The sequence below is a fragment of the Telopea speciosissima genome, chromosome 8 (genome assembly GCF_018873765.1).
Source record: "Telopea speciosissima isolate NSW1024214 ecotype Mountain lineage chromosome 8, Tspe_v1, whole genome shotgun sequence".
In the NCBI taxonomy this organism is placed as follows: Eukaryota; Viridiplantae; Streptophyta; class Magnoliopsida; order Proteales; family Proteaceae; genus Telopea; species Telopea speciosissima.
In genome coordinates this window covers 61,333,928-61,354,265 of record NC_057923.1, presented here as the reverse complement: position 1 = coordinate 61,354,265, position 20,338 = coordinate 61,333,928, and the positions used below count along the sequence as shown (strand labels likewise).

At 37.7% G+C, this 20,338-nt stretch overlaps 1 protein-coding gene across 1 annotated transcript; it reads left to right on the top strand.

Annotated features, from left to right (window-relative positions):
* Positions 1 to 11,042: 11,042 nt before the first annotated feature.
* Positions 11,043 to 19,733, top strand: LOC122671881 (protein HEADING DATE 3A-like). The gene is made up of 4 exons (XM_043869351.1): positions 11,043 to 11,240; positions 11,800 to 11,861; positions 15,129 to 15,169; positions 19,510 to 19,733. The coding sequence occupies exons 1-4, from the start codon at positions 11,043 to 11,045 to the stop codon at positions 19,731 to 19,733; spliced, it is 525 nt and encodes a 174-aa protein (XP_043725286.1).
* Positions 19,734 to 20,338: the final 605 nt, after the last annotated feature.

Below are 20,338 nucleotides of genomic sequence, written 5' to 3'. Positions count from 1 at the left end.
TATAATATCGATGCGGTATTAGCGTGGATTGGTTGTATCAGATAAAATTATTGTTAAAATTTTTTAAAAAATAAAATTTTTGACTATTTTACCTCTTATCCGTACCATGCTACTGATACAGCATCAATATTAGTGACTAGTAAAATCGATACATATCACCCGTATCAAACAATACGATACCGATACTTAGAACTATGACTCATATGGGCCAATTATTTACCCATTATACTTATATTATATGAAATTCAGAAACTAAAGGGATCCCATTTCCCTTCATGCTGTATCATAAATGTGTATCACTTATTGTTTTGCAAATTCTATTAATTCGCAAAAAAATAGAAAAGTGATCGAGGCAAGAGAGGTTTTATGGATGATTTGCTATAAAACCATATACCATCCGGATTGGAAGTTCTATTTTGGAGCAATCCAGCTCGCCCATGATCTTTCGTCTCCCTTCTCTTCATTTCCCCATGAAACTAACCTTCTCTCATGTACTCTTTTGGGCAATAATAAAAATCTTCTAGATTTTTCTTTATTGGGACACCCACTTCAATCGTGGATCTTGCATTAAGGCACATTGGAGCAGTTCCCTATGTCTTGGACGTTACTTTCATTAATCCATTCCTTATATCTCAGGGGTATGATTATCTTTTTACAAGTCTTGTAATGCTTATACAAGACCACCAATTTAGTAACAAATCAATGAATAGTAAATTTTGATTCTCCAATCGTTAGTTTTCTTTGAATCTAGAAGAGTTCTCCCTTGAAACCTTGAAGAATTTTCATTTCATTCTAGAAGAGCATAAATTTTCTATTTCACTTGCATTCTAGAAGAGTTGCAAGACCTTGTTGGAATTGCAATCATCCTAGAAGAGTTGCATTTCAACCACATATCTTTCCATATTCATTTCTTTTTATTTTCAGAATTTTATCTTTGCTCGTGCACTAATATCATTAACCATTTTGAGTACCATACAATGTTTTTTTGAGAAAATATTTGTCATCAAAGACAGAATCCCAAATGATTTTAGCCTAATAGGCAAAACCTCACCATTCCCCAATAGAACAACCTCATCATTACTCAAAAACGGGTGTTTTGACGGCCCCACCCCTAATGAAAGGCAGAAACCCCACCCCTTATGATGCCTTTGTATGTGCTCTCATTGGCCCCATCCGCATGCAAGAGCCACTGCTCCTCCATAGAGAACTTTTTTCCTAAAAATAATAACAAAAACAAATACAACAACAACAATAACAAAGAGATCGAGAGTTTCCCACGCTATCAATGTGGAGAAGAATTTGTAAACTATACTAATAGGTGTCCAGAAAAAGATATCAATCATAGGGTCCACAGTATCAGATTAATTAAAAAAAAAAAAAAAAAAGGCATAGAAGAGGGAGTTTCTATGATAATAATAAAAATAAGGATAAGAGATTGTTGCTTGATCGTGTAGCTGTTAACGATACAAAATCCCTCAACGGCACCAAATCTCTCAAATGTACAAAATCTCCCAATATGGTAGGAGATCTGGCTCTATTGCTTGATGGGTTGTAATTGCCATTTAAATGGCTGTAGATGTCAATCCTCTCACATATATAAACCTATATTTAATGATATATAATGAATCTCCCCCAAAAAGATAAGAAAAAACTGGAGATTTCTCTCGTGGATGTAGTGCTTCCAAAGAAGCACGAACCACGTAATTCCTGTCTTTCACTCTTCTCTCTTCTTCTCTTGCTTTCTCTGTGTTTGTATGAGACTGTGTTTGATTCAGAACATGGTATCAGAGCATTTTCGAACTGGGAAATCATCTTGAAATTGGTTGTTTTTTTTTTCTGGTGCTGTCTCCATTCATTGATCTTCTGAGAAAACTCTTATGATCATTCCATTATGGGTGATTCAGAGATGAACAAATCAACTACCAATCCGTCATTGGATGTGGGTAAATCTGGCTCTATGGAGATGGGAAGCCGGCTTACTTCAATCTTTGCTCACTGGCCTCAATTATATGCCATGGTCAAGAGCTGTTTCAATCGCACTTGAAGGTCGTTCGAAGTTGGGGCATATCAATGGCCAACTCAAGGTTCCAGATTCTACAGATCCAAAATTTGGTGATCGAGTGGCAGACTAACGATCATCTTGTTATGACATGGCTTTTCGATCAATTCCATGGAAAATCAAGTCTATGAAATATTTGCTTACTCTGAATCTGCCAAAGCTCTTTGGGATTCCTTGGAATCTATGTATGGGAATGTAGATAATGTTTCTCGGTGTTTTTGAGCTCCAACAAGAGCTGGTTCTCATACTACCCAAGGACCCGATCAGTCTTTTATTGAACAGTACCTGGGTATGTTAAAAAAACAACGGTGGGATGAACTCCGCTAATACCGTCCTCTTGCTCAGACGGTGGACACTTATATTTAAAGAGAAGAACAAGATCGCATTTTTTGTTTATTGGCCAGCATTCGGCCTGAGTATGAGGATCTGAAACGACAGATTCTCATGGCTGCTGTCCTTCCTTCCTTCCTTCCTTCCTTCCTTCCTTCCTTTACTACTATTTGTGCCACCATACAACGAGAGGAAACCCGGAGGCGTGTGATGACCTTGGCTCCCAAACCTATTGGAGAACAAATTGAAACTTCTGCCCATGTCGCCAATACTAATGGAGGTCGTTTTTGTCTTCTACAAAGAGGGAGAGGAAGAGGACGTGGTTCCAAATTCCACTGTGAACATTTGTGATAGGGACGGACACACAAGACACTGGTGCTGGAACTTAAATCCTTATTTACGTCCTAACAAGGAGTCTAATACCAAGGTTGCTGCCCAAACTACCTCATCATCTGACATACTACAATCTCTTGGGCAGATGTCACTTCAACTGAAACAACTTATGCACACCAGTAATTCTTCCACATCTGCTCCTGAATCTGCAAATATGGCCCATTCCTCTAGTAACATTCTTGCTTTTTCAGCTTTATCTAAGAAATTTTTTATACTTGATTCAGGTGCTACCAATCACATGTGTTGTGATTCCTTATTTTTATATAATTATTGTGATTCTAGCTAATTGTCGCTCCTCCATTACTGTGGCCAATGGTGCACAGGTGCCAGTCCAAGGAATTGGCTAAATTGACCTTTTTTTTAACTACTTTAGATATTTTGTTTGTTCCTTCCTTATCTTCCAACTTATTATCTGTTAGTAAGATTACTAAAGAGCTGGATTGTGATGTTATTTTTTCCCAAACAAAGGCAATATTTTAAGACAAAACCACTGGTAGGAAGATTGGTGAAGGACGGTTCCAACAAGGTCTTTACATTCTTGATGTTTCTAGTAAAGCCTTAGTTGTTCGACAAAGTCAAGAGGATGAGTCTCAAATATGGCATAGGCACATGGGGCACCCGTCTGATCGAGTGCTTCACTCTCTTAATCCTTCCTTTTTATTTAATTCAAAACATTGTGAAACTTGTCACTATTCCAAACAACATAGAAGATTACCTTATTCTAATAGCACACACATTTCAAACACTTTATTTGAAAGATATTTTGTGACCTTTATTGATCATTCTGATGTGTGGGGTACTACTCCTATTGATTCTGATAATGGTTTTAAATATTTTGTGCCCTTTATTGATGATAAATCTAGGACTACATGGTTATATTTATTAACATCCAAAAGTGAAGTTTTGCAAGTTTTTCAAAATTTTTGCAATATGGTTCATAATCAATTTAATACTCAGAATCAAAATTTTGCGCATAGACAATGGAACCGAGTATACCAATAAGCCCTTTGAGGGATTTCTTGCTAGTCTTGGAATTGTTCACCAGACCTCTTGTGTCGAGACTCCTCAACAAATTGGAGTCGCCGAACGGAAAAATCGTCACCTCCTCGAAGTGACCCGCTCTTTTTTGTTTTATGGTCATCTTCCCAAGTCTTACTGGTCAGATGCTATTCTTACCAGTTGTTATCTAATCAATCGCCTCCCAAGTAAGGTGATACAAAATAAATCTCCCATGGAGATTTTACTTGGCCGCCCAATTAATCTAAGCCATCTGCGTGTCTTTGGTTGCATTTATTATGTCCATCTCCAAACAGGTAGCAAACTTGATCCAAGGGCCCTAAAGTGTGTTTTCTTAGGCTACTCTTCTGTTAAGAAGGGATACAAATTCTATGATCCATCCACCAAGAAGATTTACATTTCTCGTGATGTTAGTTTTGATGAAACTCACATGTTTTTTGGTGGTAGGAATCACATTCAGGGGGAGAACACTACTACTACTATTGTTAACCATGACTACAGTGACTTGAATATTGAATGTGCTCCCTTACCCCTTGTCACAGAGCAACTTGATGATAGAAATATTACTGCGCAGGTTGATGATACGCCTACTGAGTAGGTTGAGCAGGTTAATACGCCCAATAATCAGGTTGAGTAGGTTAATGCTCCCAATAATCACCAGCTACCAAATGAAGTAGTGCTAGCTCCTATACCTGTTCGCAGATCAACTCGGGTGACTCAACCCTCAACTAGGCTAAATGATTAAGTCACATATCACACAATTGCATTTCCCATACAAGCTTATATTTGCTATGATAAAATCTCTCCAAATTTTCTTCCCTTTCTAACAACTATTGATACTCACAAAGAGCCTGTTAGCTTTACTGAAGCAAAAAACTCCTCTGTTTGGGTAAAAGCCACGGATGATGAACTCCAGGCCCTTGATAAAAATCACACCTGGGACATCGTTCCATTACCTAAAGGAAAAAGCCCTGTAGGTTGTCGATGGGTCTACAAGATCAAGTACAATAGTGACGGCTCCATTGAGAGATACAAAGCCCGCTTAGTTGCCAAAGGGTACACTCAAACCTATTGCGTTGACTACAAGGAGACATTTGCTCCTGTTGTAAAAATGAACACAATCAGAGTTCTAATGTCTGTAGCTGTCAACTGTGGCTGGTCTCTATTTCAAATGGACGTCAATAATGCATTCCTGCAAGGCGACCTAGAAGAAGAAGTATACATGGAAGTTACCCCAGGACTTCATCTTAAAAGTCAAGCTGGAGACGTATGTAGACTCAAGAAGGCAATATATGGGTTGAAACAATCTCCTCGTGCCTGGTATGGAAAGTTGAGCTCGGCCCTCATTAACTTTGGGTTTAAGAAAGGTGAATCTGATTCTTCTCTGTTTATTAAGAGAAATACCAATGGTATTGTTGTTGTTCTTGTGTATGTTGATGATATTGTTATCACGGGTGATAACCTTCATGAAATAGGAGCCCTGAAGCAACACTTGAAGGAAAATTTTGATATTAAGGACTTAGGAAGACTGCGATATTTTCTTGGAATTGAGGTAGCAAGCTCCAGCAAAGGAACATTTATCTCCCAACGAAAATATGTCTTAGACCTGTTAAAAGAAACAGGTAAACTTGGAGTCAAACCTGTTGATTCTCCCATGGATTGTAGTAGTAAGTTCGTCAATAATACTACTCCGTTACAAGATGCTGGCCGGTTTCAGAGATTGGTGGGGCGTCTGATTTATTTAACTATTACCAGACCTGATATCACATATGCTGTTAGCTATGTGAGCCAATTTATGCATGCCCCTACTGAAGGACATATGGAATTGGTTGAGCACATATTACGATATTTGAAATCCTATCCCGGAAGAGGCACTTGGATGCAGAAAAATGGGCACACAGATGTTGTTGGTTACACTGATGTCGACTGGGTCGGAAACCCTACTGACAGAAGGTCCACTACTGGTTTTTGTACCTTTGTAGGAGGAAACCTGGTCACTTGGAAGAGTAAAAAACAAAGTGTCGTGGCCCGCTCTAGCGCCGAGGCTGAATACCGGGCAATGGCATCAACTACTAGTGAATTGGTTTGGCTTAAATTATTATTGAAAGAATTGGGCATGGGGAATCCACATGCTCCTATGAAATTATTCTGTGACAATCAAGCTGCAACCCACAACTTCAAACCCAGTCTTTCATGAAAGAACTAAGCATATCAAAGTTGATTGCCACTTCGTTGGAGAAAAAGTTCAGGATAAAACTATCGAGACTCCGTATATCAGAAGTAAAGATCAACTTGCAGATATGTTCACCAAAGCTCTGCCAAAGGGAATCTTCCAGAATATGTTGTCCAAGTTGACCTTAGAAGATCTCTTCACCCCAACTTGGAGGGGGAGTGTTAACGGTACAAAATCCCTCAACAACACCAAATCTCTCAACGGTACAAAATCTCCCAATATGGTAGGAGATCTGGCTCTATTGCGTGATGGGTGTAATTGCCATTTAAATGGCTGTAGATGTCAATCCTCTCACATGTACAAACCTATATTTAATGATAATGAATTTCCCCCAAAAAGATAAGAAAATCTGGGGATTTCTCTCGTGGATGTAGTGCTTCCAAAGAAGCACGAACCACGTAATTCTTGTCTTTCACTTTTCTCTCTTCTTCTCTTGCTTTCTCTGTGTTTGTATGAGACTGTGTTTGATCCAGAACAGTAGCTCTGCACTATCACGGAGGCCAATGAGAGTACGTGTAGGGGCATCAATACGAATGAGATTTTTTATTTCAAGAGGGATTAGGCAGTAATTTTGCGTTCTCCTCTGTGTGGGCAGCATTCTAATAATAATAATAACAATAATAGAACAAGATTGCAACGATGCCAGTATGCAATTTTCCTCACATGAATTTATTTTTTGGGCAAAAGTTCCATGCCCAGCTCCATAGTCATGCCCCCCTCTCACAATAGGGAGATGAAATAACCATATGCCCCCCTTGACACATTATAACCTCTTCTCGGTCCGCCTTATGTGGCCATGCATGAAACTCGCCCCCTTTTTTATGTTTTTATCATTTTTTCACTTGATCTAAAATTATGAGACCTATATGGATGATATTTTTTTCAAAACATCCATTGGTGTAGCATGCAAATTCTTGAAAGCATGAGGAACCCTCTCCATAATAATAAGAATAATAATTGGAATAATAATGTCTACTCTTTACCATCTACCATTAACTTGAAGGTTGGTTGTTGGTATATTAGAGTCCATTTAATTAGAAATGAAGTGAAAATAACCAAAATTAAGAGTGAATCTGATTGTACGTGGGAGTGGTAACCAGGAACCATTTCTTTTCTTGTCTTTTAAAAGAAATATTTAGTGGAGAAGGACCCAACTAGGAAGGTTTTGTAGTAATTACAGGAAGAATATTCTCTGTGCCGCAGTGTAGGCTGTGCTAGGCATATGGGCTTGTCACTCAGGGGGTAAATTGGTCATTACGCCCATCCTATGTGCCTGGGCGCAGCTTGCGCTGCAGCACAGAGAACAACGCCCCTTACATAATGTACTCTTTGACCCCCCTAACCATGAAGAAAAACGCCAACACAGCTAGCAATGCTAAATCAGGGGGGAAAAAAAAAAAAAAAAAAATCACTTTATTTCTAATCAAACACCCAATCTAAGCTTCTTTTTCTGTTTCACCGTTCACTTTATTTCTAGTTAAAACGAGACCCAATGCATCTGGAATCAAGTTCTGTTCTCAAGTCTGCTCCTCCTGATGGATCTTTCATCATTGCACTACTTCCTGTCAACCAGAAATCTCTAGTGCGATCTTGAGCAATGGCCAATGGCAGCCAATAGGCATGTGAGTTGAAAGGCATTGTCTTTAAAGTTGAAGCAAACTTGTATGGAATCGATCCTCTCCAATTCTTCTTCCCACTTCTACTGTGACAAGAAAGCAATAAAAGGGTGTACCCAGTGCACTTCCACCACTGAGGTTTAGGGAGGGTCATAATGTACGTAATCTTACCTTTATTTTCATGGAGAGACTGTTTTCAGATTTGAACCCGCGACCATTTGGTTATAATAGAGCAACTTTTACTGGTGCACCAAGGCCCACCCTCATTGCAGCATTATTTTGGAGAATTACATACATATTATTTACCAATGAGACACTACATCAAAGAGATTAAATTCATCAAAAACTAAAGATTGAAAAATATTCTAAATCTAGTGTACCAAACTAAGCCTATTTAGACTGACAATTTATTAGCTTGCTTTCGTGAGGTTATTAATGTCGCTGAGAAACTGGCAAAACATGCAACAACAACAATGTCTTCAACAATTTAAGATGCTCCGCCCTTTTTTTTTTTTCTTCTTTTTGTTTGGGTTGCTTTTCTGCTGATGGCGATGTCGAAGGTGGAATAGCAACTCAAAGGTGTGTATTCTCCCATTCTTTTGTTTTTTGATATTAAATATAGTCTATTTGTTGATTCTTAGCAATAAACAAATAAATAAATAAGTCTGTTTAGTAAGATGTTTAGCACGTAATTCATATTTGTGAGAAGGTGGGCCTGAGATTACAAGAGAGATGTGGTGAAAAGGGCTATATATATATATATATATATAGCTTTACGTTTAACCATAAACATGGCTTTAAATAGGATTCAAGTCCATTGAAATGTGTTACAATGCGTAGTCAAGTTTAGTGTTCATATGAGGGGGAAAAATCAGCAATTTGGATCCTCTGCTGCCGGGCAGCCATGCGGCCGGCATGCGGCCTCACACCGGCCTGTGTGGCGCAAAATTACCCGGCAGTAGAGGATCCGAAAATCAGTAGCCAGATGCATACCTCGTTTGGATTTATGTAAACCATCTTTTAGATAATTGATTTATTGCTAATTCTACTGTATTTCATCTCCAATCTGATGGTGTTATGGTTAGCACAATCTACCTAGTTTTGGATTTAAAAAACTTAAGCTCAATTTGGTGAATATCATGGTGGATTTTCTGTCCGAAAAGTATGAATTCAAAACATGGACAACAGTATTCCAAAAGGAACACCCCTTCACGTATCACTGTTTATGTGAAAAGATGATAGATATGTCATAAATACCTCTTCTGTAGATTCCAAAAGAAATTCCCTTATTTGCCCAAAATTGTACACGAATAATGTATAAGAAACTATACACTATTCAGTCTTCATAAATATGTCCTCTATTTTGAGAGTTGTTGAGAAAGAAAAATTACTTTTATGGGAAACAAAAATATAATTAGATTTGTGGGTTGGACAAGCATTAGTTGTTTTGAGAGTTGATGAGAAAGAGAAAGTCCTCTGGTAAGAAACAAAATTATAATTAAATTTTTTTTTTTTAATCTTTTTTCTTTTCTTTACCCTACACCACCAGCACACAGAGTCCTGATACAGACAGGAAATCCGCCGTATAGGACAAATTCCATTGTTATTTTCTTTTCCTGACAAGTCTCTGAACATGGCCTTATGTCTTATCCAAAAAACAAAAAAAAGAGAACATGGCCTGATGTTTCTGAATTTCATATATACTTGCCTATGTGTCGAGATTTGAATGGCACATTTAAACTACAGCCATAAAATTGTTGTGGTGAGGAAAAGTGCGAAAGTGCGAAAGTGCGAAAGTGCAAAAGTGCTCTCTTTTTATGGATATTATAAACAATCACATATTGAAGGATGTTCAATAATCCATTGGTGTAATATGTCAATTAGGATCAAGGTCTTACCAAAAAAAAAAATTAGTATCAAGGCATTGATCTAAGTATCGGTATCGTATTGTTTGTATTGGGCAATATGTATCGATTTTGCTAGTCATCGATATCGATATTGTATTGATACCATATCGGTAGTATGATACGGACAAGAGATAAAATGATCAAAAAATTCATTTTTAAGAAAATTCAAGGACATTTGTGTCTCATATAACCGATCCAAATCGATACCGCATCAGTATTGTATCAGTTTTATGGGTCGTCGATACCCATTCCGATACTATGCACTAAAACCATGTATCAAGGAGAATAGGGAGAGAGGGAGAGTCTTAAGTAGGGGATTTAAAAATTGCTTTCCTATCAATTTGTTTTACATGTTAAAAAGAAGCTAGTAAGTAAACACAGGCTTAGGTACACTTTGTTCTGCTAAGTACTGCCACAATGAAAATGAAATTTAAATCAGATTTCATCATCACTAAAATCCATAAAGGGTGTACCTAGTGCACGAGACTCCTGCAATTGTGGGTCTGGAAAGAAGAGAATAATCTACGCAACCTTACCCCCACTTTCCACAGAAGCTGTTTCCAAACTTGAACCTTGGTTGCAATGGAGCAACCTTATCATTCTCTAAAACCCATGATTAAAAGTTGGGAAAATATAGCCTCCCATGATTCTTCTGCACTCTCATTGGCATGCACGTGCGTGGAGGCCATTCTCCCCCCCCCCCCCCCAAACGAGAAACACTTCCCCTTAAAATTAATGATTCTGCTAATTATTAGTGGCAAATATAATCTAGATAACAGTCTCAAATAATATAAATCACAATGTACATAATATATCAAAGCAGTCTAATAATACTATGAGAGTATGACAGGTTATATAAAACTAATCAAATTATGTTTAATAAATTTTAGGGAAGGAGTTTTCTGTCCGGGAGTGTGGCCTATGCTAGCCCGCACTCCTATGTGTCTTTCTCTCTCCTCCTTAAAACAAGGGGCAGAGCTGTCTTTTCATAAGAAGAGGAAAGAGATAAACTCATGAGAGTGTTGGCGTAGGCCACACTCCCGGACAGAGTTCTTTTTTTCCTAAACTTTTATGAAACATTAATAATTGTTAGGACCCCACCACACTCAGCTTAATTTGGAACAGAAAGGGTGGGTTGTGAATTGTGATTATAATACGTTAATTGTTATTACAGGATTGAGAAAAGTAGAGGTTCCAGTTGCTGATGTCAGTTGTTGATGAAAGAAAAAAAGTTAAAAGAAGAAGATGCCACCCTACAATATATAAAGATCTCCACTTCTCAAGAGCTTCCATGATCAACCCAACTCCCCATCACTCCTTCACCTTGAGCTATCCCTGCATGAATTAAAACTACTTCTTTCTATCTCTCTCTCTCTCCCTCCCTCTTCTCTGTTTCTCCTGTTCTGTTGTTACTCTTTTTTTTTTTTTCATCTTCTTTCAAGAAAAGCTAGAGTACTACAATTAGTGTTTATATTATATATAATATCATGGCTAGGGAGAGGGATCCTTTGGTTGTAGGTGGAGTGATTGGGGATGTATTGGACCTCTTCAACAGATCCATATCTATAAGAGTAATCTACAACAACAGAGAAGTAGCAAATGGATGTGACCTCAGGCCCTCAGTTGTTGTGAACCAACCAAGGGTTGAGCTTGGAGGAGATGACCTTCGGACCTTTTATACACTGGTATATATATATATATATATATATATATATATAAATATATATCTCCAAAATTCACACCATATCTTCATTCTTGAAACCAAACCAAAAATTGTCACTAGTTTCCAAAACCCCTAAACCACCAGTTTCTTGTTTGTATTTTAACCTAATATTTCAGATCTACCAAAAAGAAAAACCTCATATTTCCTTATATTAATCTTCCCACATGAGTCACTATCTGAAACCTAAAAGAACAATGACTGGCCAGTTTTTGGTGCTCCTTTCAAGTGTTACTTCTTATGGTCTACTAGATTTGGTATAATAGTTTTAAGAGTCAGAAGTGTTTTAATTCTCATATTCTTAGATGGGTTTTAATCAACTATATCTTTCTCCCTGAAACCCTAAAAGATTAGTTGGTTTGGATTCTCTCTTTTTTTTTTTTTTCTTGTTTTGTTTTGATAGGTAGGCTTGGTTTGGATTCTTTGATCCAAAGCAGATCACTTGAAAATTATTCCTTTACACTCTTTTTCTACTTAGATGATCAATGACTGGTGATTCTTATGTGGTTTTACTTGTCTTGCAGGTTATGGTAGATCCTGATGCTCCAAGCCCAAGTGATCCAAACCTCAGAGAATATTTGCATTGGTTAAATTCTCTCTCTCTCTCTGCTAGTTTAGTTTGCTCTCACAATTGTCTACACGATCGATGTAACAGTCACAATTTATAACTGTCATTTCCTCACCACCTAGGATTTTTTAATTTTTCTTGAAAACCCTATCATAATTGAAAACTACTCTATATAACTCCAAGTTAAAGGACGGTTTTGTCCAATGGAATATCAAAACCTATAAGATGATTAGTGGGGAAAACAAAAAAGAGAGAGAGAGAGAGAAATTGCCTTGATCTATTAGGTAAAGAAAATTAATTACAAAACATGTAAATCTACTTTGTTTTACAATTATTTTGTTTTGTAAATCTACTTGTTTTGTAATTTTTTTTCTTCCTTTTTTTTTTTATAGGTAGGGGATGTAGGATGTGAACCAGGAGACTTGAACTCAAGACCTCCTGATAGCAATGGGCCGGCCTTTACGCACCATTAGCTACCAAGTGTGCTATGCACTTGACCAAAACAATTGAATAACGATCATTTTAACAACTATAACTGTAAATTAAAATGTGACAAGAAACATCAAAACTCATCAATTTTGTCAAAGAAACCGAGGATTTTCATCCTTGCAAATGCGGTGCACTACTCAGTGCACCACACTTATGAATTCAACCGTAAAAACATGGGCAATGGTGTATTTTTATCCTCTCAAGTGTTGGGGTGGACGATTGTGAATTCTTAAGTACAGTGCACAGCGATGCACTTGAGAGAGGATATATTTCTAGAAAGCGACAAAAGAAATAGAAATTAAAACCCTGATCCTCCACCGTACTACAAGGTGCACATTCTGCGGCACAGTAAAGACCACATGGCACACATGTGCCCCTCACACCTTGCCGTACAACAGAGGATTTTTATTATAGAAATTGGGAGGAGAAATTATAAGATCAGAGAGAGAGAGAGAGAGAGAGAGAGTACACTGAAATATCTGCTTAGGAACTTCTCGATTCTATCGATCGTCTTCAAATGAACTCTGCCTTTTTCGGTCCTCGTTACTCCTAAAATGAAGAAAAAGTAGAAGATAATGAAGTAGAAGATCAAAAGTGATTGTGAAAACAAGAGAGATTAATAGAGACAGATGGAGATATTTTTTGGGTTCAAGTGTGAAATTCTTTTGAGTAGAAGCGAAGAGAAGCTTTGGGTTGTGCATGTATGTAGGGATTGATTGGAAGGTACCGACAGATCCAAACTGCCTGTCAGTATCTAACAGGTATTGCAAAACCTCTATTCCTTTTACCAATTCTGTTGTCGACTTTTCATTGGCTCTCAAAAATTTTTATAAGTAAAACTCCTTTATCAATGTTGGGTTCTCAGCCTCTCACCCTCTCGAGGCAACCACGTCTGTTATTTTTACCATTTATAAGAGGAGGAAGGGTATTTATGAAAACAAAATAAACATGTGATTGGTTCTTAGATGGATGATCATATATAGAGGATTTTGTTCCTTTCAAGGGAGCCCAATACGCCCAAGGTGCATCCAGCCGTTGGGTTGTGCTACACACATTCTTAGGCGTGCACCGAGATATGTGTGGCATGACCCCACCATTGGATGCCCCTTGGGCACTCCCTGGGCACTGGGTTCCCTGGAAAGGAGCCGGATCCATATATAGAAGGAGATTGGATCTATCTAAGGAATGAGCTGGATTGACAACATGTCAAATTCTAATTCGATTATTAGCCCTTCCATGTATTGACATACCCTCCTATATTTTCTATCCACCCACCGTTGTTCGTAGTTTGTATATTCTCCTCCTCATAGTCCTAGATTTTTGTAATGCAACGGTTCAGGTTCAGTTCGATTTACATTTGACAAAATGCAAATCAATACCGAATCAGATAGGAATCAGCTAAAATTAGAATCCTTTTGTATTCAGTCTGGTTTTATCAGTTTTTATTTGGTTTTCGTTATCCGGTCTACATGTAGTTTGTAGTGTCGGGTATTGAAAAAAAGTTTATAATTCTGATTTGTAATGTATTTAATTTAGGTTTATGTATTGTTTGTTCATATTCGGTTTCACTTTTGTATGTTTTAATTTGTTCCTTTCACACTTAATTTGAGAGCATGAACAAATAAGTTTAGAATAACTAAAGTTTACATTCTAACATCATATTTAATTTAGGTTTATGTATTGTTTAGGCATATGGTTAGTAGTAAATTAGATTTCATTGGGTAGAGATTTAGAATGAACGTACTATGGCGCCTTTAGAGAGTTAGTAATTTGATTAATTGAGACATGACCCATTAGTTGAGAATTCCCTAAAAAAGATAGAGAGAGAGAGAGAGAGAGAGAGAGATAAGAACATTAGTTTCATTCCTAGTTGACAGCAAAAAGTTAAAGCTGAAATTTCTTCAAGATCCATGGAACACCTGTAGATTTCTTCTTTTTTTGGTACGACCTGTAGATTTCTTCTTAAATTAGGTTAATTAATGTAAATTAATTCAAGGATTTAAGAGAGCTTTGGGAAAAACCAAACATCCATAAGAAAATTTAGGGCTTTCTAGGGTTATTTTTATTTTAAAGCTAGTAGCATTTGTAGAAAACGGATACTTAAAACGATGCAGAAAACGAATGAATATCACAAACAACGATCACACAAGTTTAGTAAGATTGTCTATGTCCATGGTGAGATGGGATTGCTTTACTATAAATGGAGAATAGGGTTACAACCGCTCGTCCTCACACCTCTCTCAAATCTATTATAGAGAAAGAAAACCCTCACGAATATATAGCAAAACTCTATATAGGCAATTTATTTAAAATACCCATATAGCCCTAAACGTCCCTTTGGAATTAGCCACTAATGCAAGGAATAGAATACAAAACATTTTACACAAAACATGGTTATCTTTTTTCTTCACTGTATCTACAAAGTACAAGCTCTACCACTCCTCAAATACTTTTTGCTACTTCGACGTACAACTACTGCCACCAAAAGAAGGAAAAAAAGAGAGAGGCAATATATAAAGGATCGAGTTCCTCCACCCACGATGAATGGGATCCCATTCACTGAGGGGCATGAGAGGGTAGAAATAGGTATCGAAAGAGTATTTGGAACATACTAAAACCCTAGGAAGGGTTTGTGAAACCTAAGATGATGGGTGAATCGTCCTCTATGAGTGAAGGAAATCTTTGTCTTGATAAGAATTTAGAGGAAAACTTTATCTTCATTTCCTCACTCATCTCTTTATGAAAATTATTGTGTTTTCTGTTTATGTACTAAATGGCTCCCAATTTACATTGTAGGTTGGTGACTGATATTCCTGAGGGTACCACAGCGAATTTCGGTACGTAACTGGAACATTTATATATTTATATAGAGATTGAAAATGGATGGTATGCTTTGGACTTGTGCTTGGAAATTTGCCTTTGCCAATCAGCATTTTAATACTGTGTTTCGATAATTTGCTCTGATATTAAAACAAACCACATAAAAAATTTAAAGTAAGCAGTAGTGTACATTAAAAAGGGACCGAATTAAGTTATAGTTATCGGAACTAACCCAAGTCTGTTGATTCTTATGTAGTTCTAGTTAGGGGTGCGAGTTTGGCTCCCGTCTTGGCCCACCCTGAGCTCGAACAGAGTCTGGACTGAGATATTTGGCCTTGAAGGCGGGACACGGCTGGAAATTTCTGGCCCTGAGTCAGGGTCAGGCCAGGGTTGAGGTCTCGGGCTAAGTTCGGCCTAACTCTGTTTTAAGTTATACTATAAAATATATATTGATATAAGATATATATATTATAAACTTTAAATGTCACCCACATTTTGTTATATAATATATTATATATGAAGATAATAAGTGATATAATATATTTTATTATAGTGTTATTTTATGTAAAATTGATAATTTTTTCTCTAGCCCATTTCAGCCCATGCATTTCCTTCCCCCTCCCCATGATCAGGGCCAAACAGGGTCAGCGCGGCTTGACCCTGAGGGCGGGTCAAGGTTGGATTTTTAAGGCCCTAAGTCAGGGTCGGGTCGGGTCTAGGCCCAACTAAGGGGACTCAGGGTTGGGCTAGGGTTCTATAAAGCCTGGCCCAACCCGACCCTGTTGCAGCCCTAGTTCTAGGGGTACAAAGCAGGGTTTTAGTAATCATCAGCGGATACCGATATGATATCATTCAGATAGGCTGTATCAGTCTGGATTGGCTTTGTTTTCATTAAAACATCAAATTTTTTTTCATTGTTACTTGTCTGTACTGATTCACTGATACGAAATCGGTATTGGTGGTCTACACCGATACCAATACAAATCGATCGATCCGATATCAATTAATCAAAACATGGTACAAAGTAAGATAATTTACTACTACTGTTTTTTTTTTTTTTTTTACCAAAAAAAAAAAAAAGATAAAGTTATTTCATGGGGGTATTAATATTTGGTATGAAGGCTTGCGATCGAAATCTGGCCTCACCTTTATGTTGCCAGGCTTGATCTTTTTGTCTTTTGCACAAGGGGCTGTTCATGAACTAGTGTCTCTATGTTTCCTTAACCTCAAATGATTACCACGTCGATCCAGGGCTTGCCCTGGTGGTTCACTACTCTGTTGGAAGATCTGCGTCAGGAGTTTGATCGGTGGTTCAAGTCTCCTTAGCGACACCTAGTCCACATTTATTTGCTTTTCAAGTGGAACCTATGGGTACCATATTTGACCCTTTGTGGGTCCTCTCATTACCTCTTTATGGGGCCCTGATGGAATTGATGGTCGATCAGCCCTTGAATTGCACCCCCAAAAAAAATTGATTACCACACATTTGGGTCCTCCTTCATTCCTTTCTGTGCTGGTGGTTTTGAAAAGGTTCATAAGGTTGCCATCATAAAGAATATGACTAGACAGTCCATGTAGTTTTGTCCTTTCCAAAGCCTGTCCACATCTTCTCCATTAACTAGTTGAAGATCTTTCTGGTTGGAATCATGGTTTTAAGTATCGGTATCGATGGTGTGCCCAACTTTCTCTCATTATCTAAACTAAACAAGTTTAGTTCCATAGATTCTTTTCGCTATTCTATTCTATTTTTGACCCTATGATTGGATTCTTGGAATAATGAATATCATCATTAACTCCAACCCCTTATTTTATGAAATCATAAATACTCTTATATATCTAATCCAATCTGAAGGTAACATCATAAAGGTGAAGAGAAAAGAGATTCTCTCTAATATATGTGCCTATTCTCTTTTTTTTTTTGATAAAACCATTCACAATGGGTGAATGGAGAAGAGAAATTGGATCCCTCTAATTTATGTGTCAGGTCTCACAATAAATCCCAAAGTAATTTTAGGCCTACCCTTACCTTCTCCAATCTAAGCCGCATTACTCTTTCTTACTAGCGCATGCAAAAATCTTTATTTTCACATGTAATTGACACCTTAAATAATTATCTTTCAAGTTACTATTTCTAAATTTCGTCTTATGTGATTATCTTTTTTTTTTTTTTTTTTTTTTGTTGGTGTCTCTCTTTTAATTTTGTCACTCATCAATCACAATATTCTGAACCACTTTTAAAATCTAAACCAATAAATCAAAATCTTAGTGAATTTAAAATATGTATATATATTTTTTGGTGAGTAAAATATGTATATATTAATATAGTTTCACAACTCAATCCATCATCCAATGCAACGTACTTGACCCAATACACCTTATTTTTTGAACGAAGAAATCCCCTTTGACCAATATTTACTACACCCAATCACTACTTCTACTCTAGTTATAAAATTCAATTCCCTAATCACAATCTTACATGAACCCTCACATGTATAATTGTTTATGTCACATAGGAGCTTTGGTTACTTTTATGTAAAGAGAGTGAGAAAAGGTGGGATACCTTATTAATAATGTTCCTTTTTAGGAAATAAAATTAAGTGGAAGATCAGCTTGTTTATGTTTCTTTTCCATTTTTGTGTCAACGATGTTCGAACGTAAGAATATCCTTAATATAATAGTAAAAGTTATGTGATGGGAACTCGAGAAAAAAATCGATGGCTGGGTACATCTATTTGGAAAATTATAGTCTCCATTTATCTATTCCTTCATTTCTTCCATTACATCTAATAGGGGGAGTAGACCCCACCCGGGTAGTGTGTTCGGACTAGGGATAAGATGGTCATTTCTATTTCCTATGAGATGTAATGGAGGAAATGGAGAGACCGATACATGGAGACAATAAAAATCCCATTTATTAAAAGACACCATATGTAAGATATTCTTATTATTTATTTTCTTTAATGAAATGAAAAGAAAAAGAGTCCAAATGTGAATTTTATTTTAAGGGGAAAGTTATAGGATATTATAGTAATAATTTTTTGAAATTAAATAGATAATAGAGGAAGGGGGTGTCTATCAATAGGGAAAAAGAACTGTGTCCGGGAGTGTGGCCTACGCCAGCACTCCCATGAGTCTATCTCTCTCCTCTCCATATGAAAAGACAGTTCTGCCTCCTTGATTTAAGGAGGAGAGAGATAGACACATATGAGTGTTGGCGTAGGTCACATTCCCAAGAGTTGAGCTCCTCTCCAGGGAGCATCCAACGGTTGGGTTGTGCCGCACACATCCCTAGGCATGCACCGAGATGTGTGCGGCACAACCCTACCCTTGGATTCCCCCTGGGCACTCCTTGGGTGCTGAGCTCCCTGGAGAGGAACTGGATCCCACTCCCAGATAGAAAACTACTTCCCCTATCAATAATACCAATTTTGGATGCTAGCTAACGAGTATGAAAATGATAAGAGATGGGTATCTAGTGGGTAAAATTTGTTTAAAGAAAAGGACTTAAAAAATAAAACTAAACAAAACAAAAAAACACAACACAACCTTTGTGGCGGGAGCTGGAGGTCCAGCCCCACTAAACAATAGCAAAAACAAGGGTGGAATGGTCATTTCACATGTAAGGCCCAGGTGTGAAATGACCACCCCTGTTTTTGGGGTGGTTTCAGAGCGCTGGACCATCCAGCTCCAGCCGCGGCTGGACTGGAGCCAGGTCCGTGGGTATGAGGTTAAAACACCATTAAACTTGTTATCCACTTATCAACAAAAACCCAACCCTACCCTCTGAAGTCTGAGCCAGAGCACGAGTCTGCTCATCATCGAAAGCAAAAGCAGGTGCTTTGCTCTACTTTTCTAACAAGTTCGTTAAGTGAAATGGACCCATAGGGGTAAATGAATTCAAATCTTACTACCTATAATTAGTGTAGTTACAATTATAACTTCCCTAATTTTTAATGGACAAAATTTGTCACATCAGTCTTTGATTTCTCCAAATCACTTCTTGTTTAAAACAAAAAAACCTTAAGAATAAGACTAACCTTACTTTGTGCTCTCAACATCAAAATAAGACTTGACTTACCTCAAGATTTTATAAGTAATTAAGGGATGATAAAACCTAGCTTAAGAAATAATCTAAAATTGCTTTTTAGTGAGAGGTCCCCACACCTCATGGTCGGTGTGAAATGGGATGAGGTAGTTACCCCTAGCAGGGGAGAGAGACACTAATTCTCTTCTCCATGGAACAAGTTTTCTGCATGATAATGATGATTTTGTTGGAATTGGTGTGTCAATCAAACCCACTTTATAGATAATAATACCCTACTATTTTTTTTTTATATGGTGATTGATTAATTTTTAGGGCAAGAGATTGTATGCTACGAGAGCCCTCGGCCATCGATTGGGATTCACCGATTTGTTTTCGTACTGTTCCGGCAACTTGGTAGGCAGACCGTCTATGCTCCGGGATGGCGTCAAAACTTTTATACTAGAGATTTTGCAGAGCTTTACAACCTCGGATTGCCGGTTGCTGCTGCGTATTATAACTGCCAGAGGGAAAGAGGTACTGGTGGAAGAAGATATTGAAGTAAATATAACTATACACTTATATTTATATATCTATGCCTAAAAAAATGAACAATTGATGTAATATGTAGAACTTATCTAGATATAAGATTAGCTATACTGAATCTATTTGGTATTGAAGCTCTGCAAAAGTTTAATTAAACTAATTATCTTAGCAATCCTTCCTTAATTTCAGATTTCAAAGTACATTGCTTCGATGCTTTCACGAATGTTACAAATTCTATAAAAAAAGTAGAAATTCGAGGAAGGAAAAATAGATCCTGATACATCCAAGATTCACTGAACCAGTCAGCGGCTGCCACGTGTCACAAAGCGACCTGCTTCAAAACCAAGGAGAACCAACCGGGGGTCCCACCCGGGTGCGGCCTCTCACCCAGGCGTGGTCTCACACCCAGGCACGGCATCGTGGACGCAGACGTGATGTACACAGACACCGAGGCCGCTCATCTATGACCCAATCGTGTCACTGCAGACTTATGCCACCACCAGGACTCTAAGCCACCGCTTAGAAGTCACGTCACCCAGACGGATTCAAGCACCAATGACGTTATCACCACACGCGAGTATCTATCCGCCAAGGATCTTGATACCACCAGGACACTCCC

Bases quoted from the DNA above. Each gene is read 5' to 3' on its own strand.
- LOC122671881 (XM_043869351.1), top strand. From the start codon at position 11,043: ATGGCTAGGGAGAGGGATCCTTTGGTTGTAGGTGGAGTGATTGGGGAT. The intron at 11,862-15,128 runs GTTAAATTCTCT...TTTACATTGTAG, and splicing joins CTCAGAGAATATTTGCATTG to GTTGGTGACTGATATTCCTG. The intron at 15,170-19,509 runs GTACGTAACTGG...ATTAATTTTTAG, and splicing joins GGGTACCACAGCGAATTTCG to GGCAAGAGATTGTATGCTAC.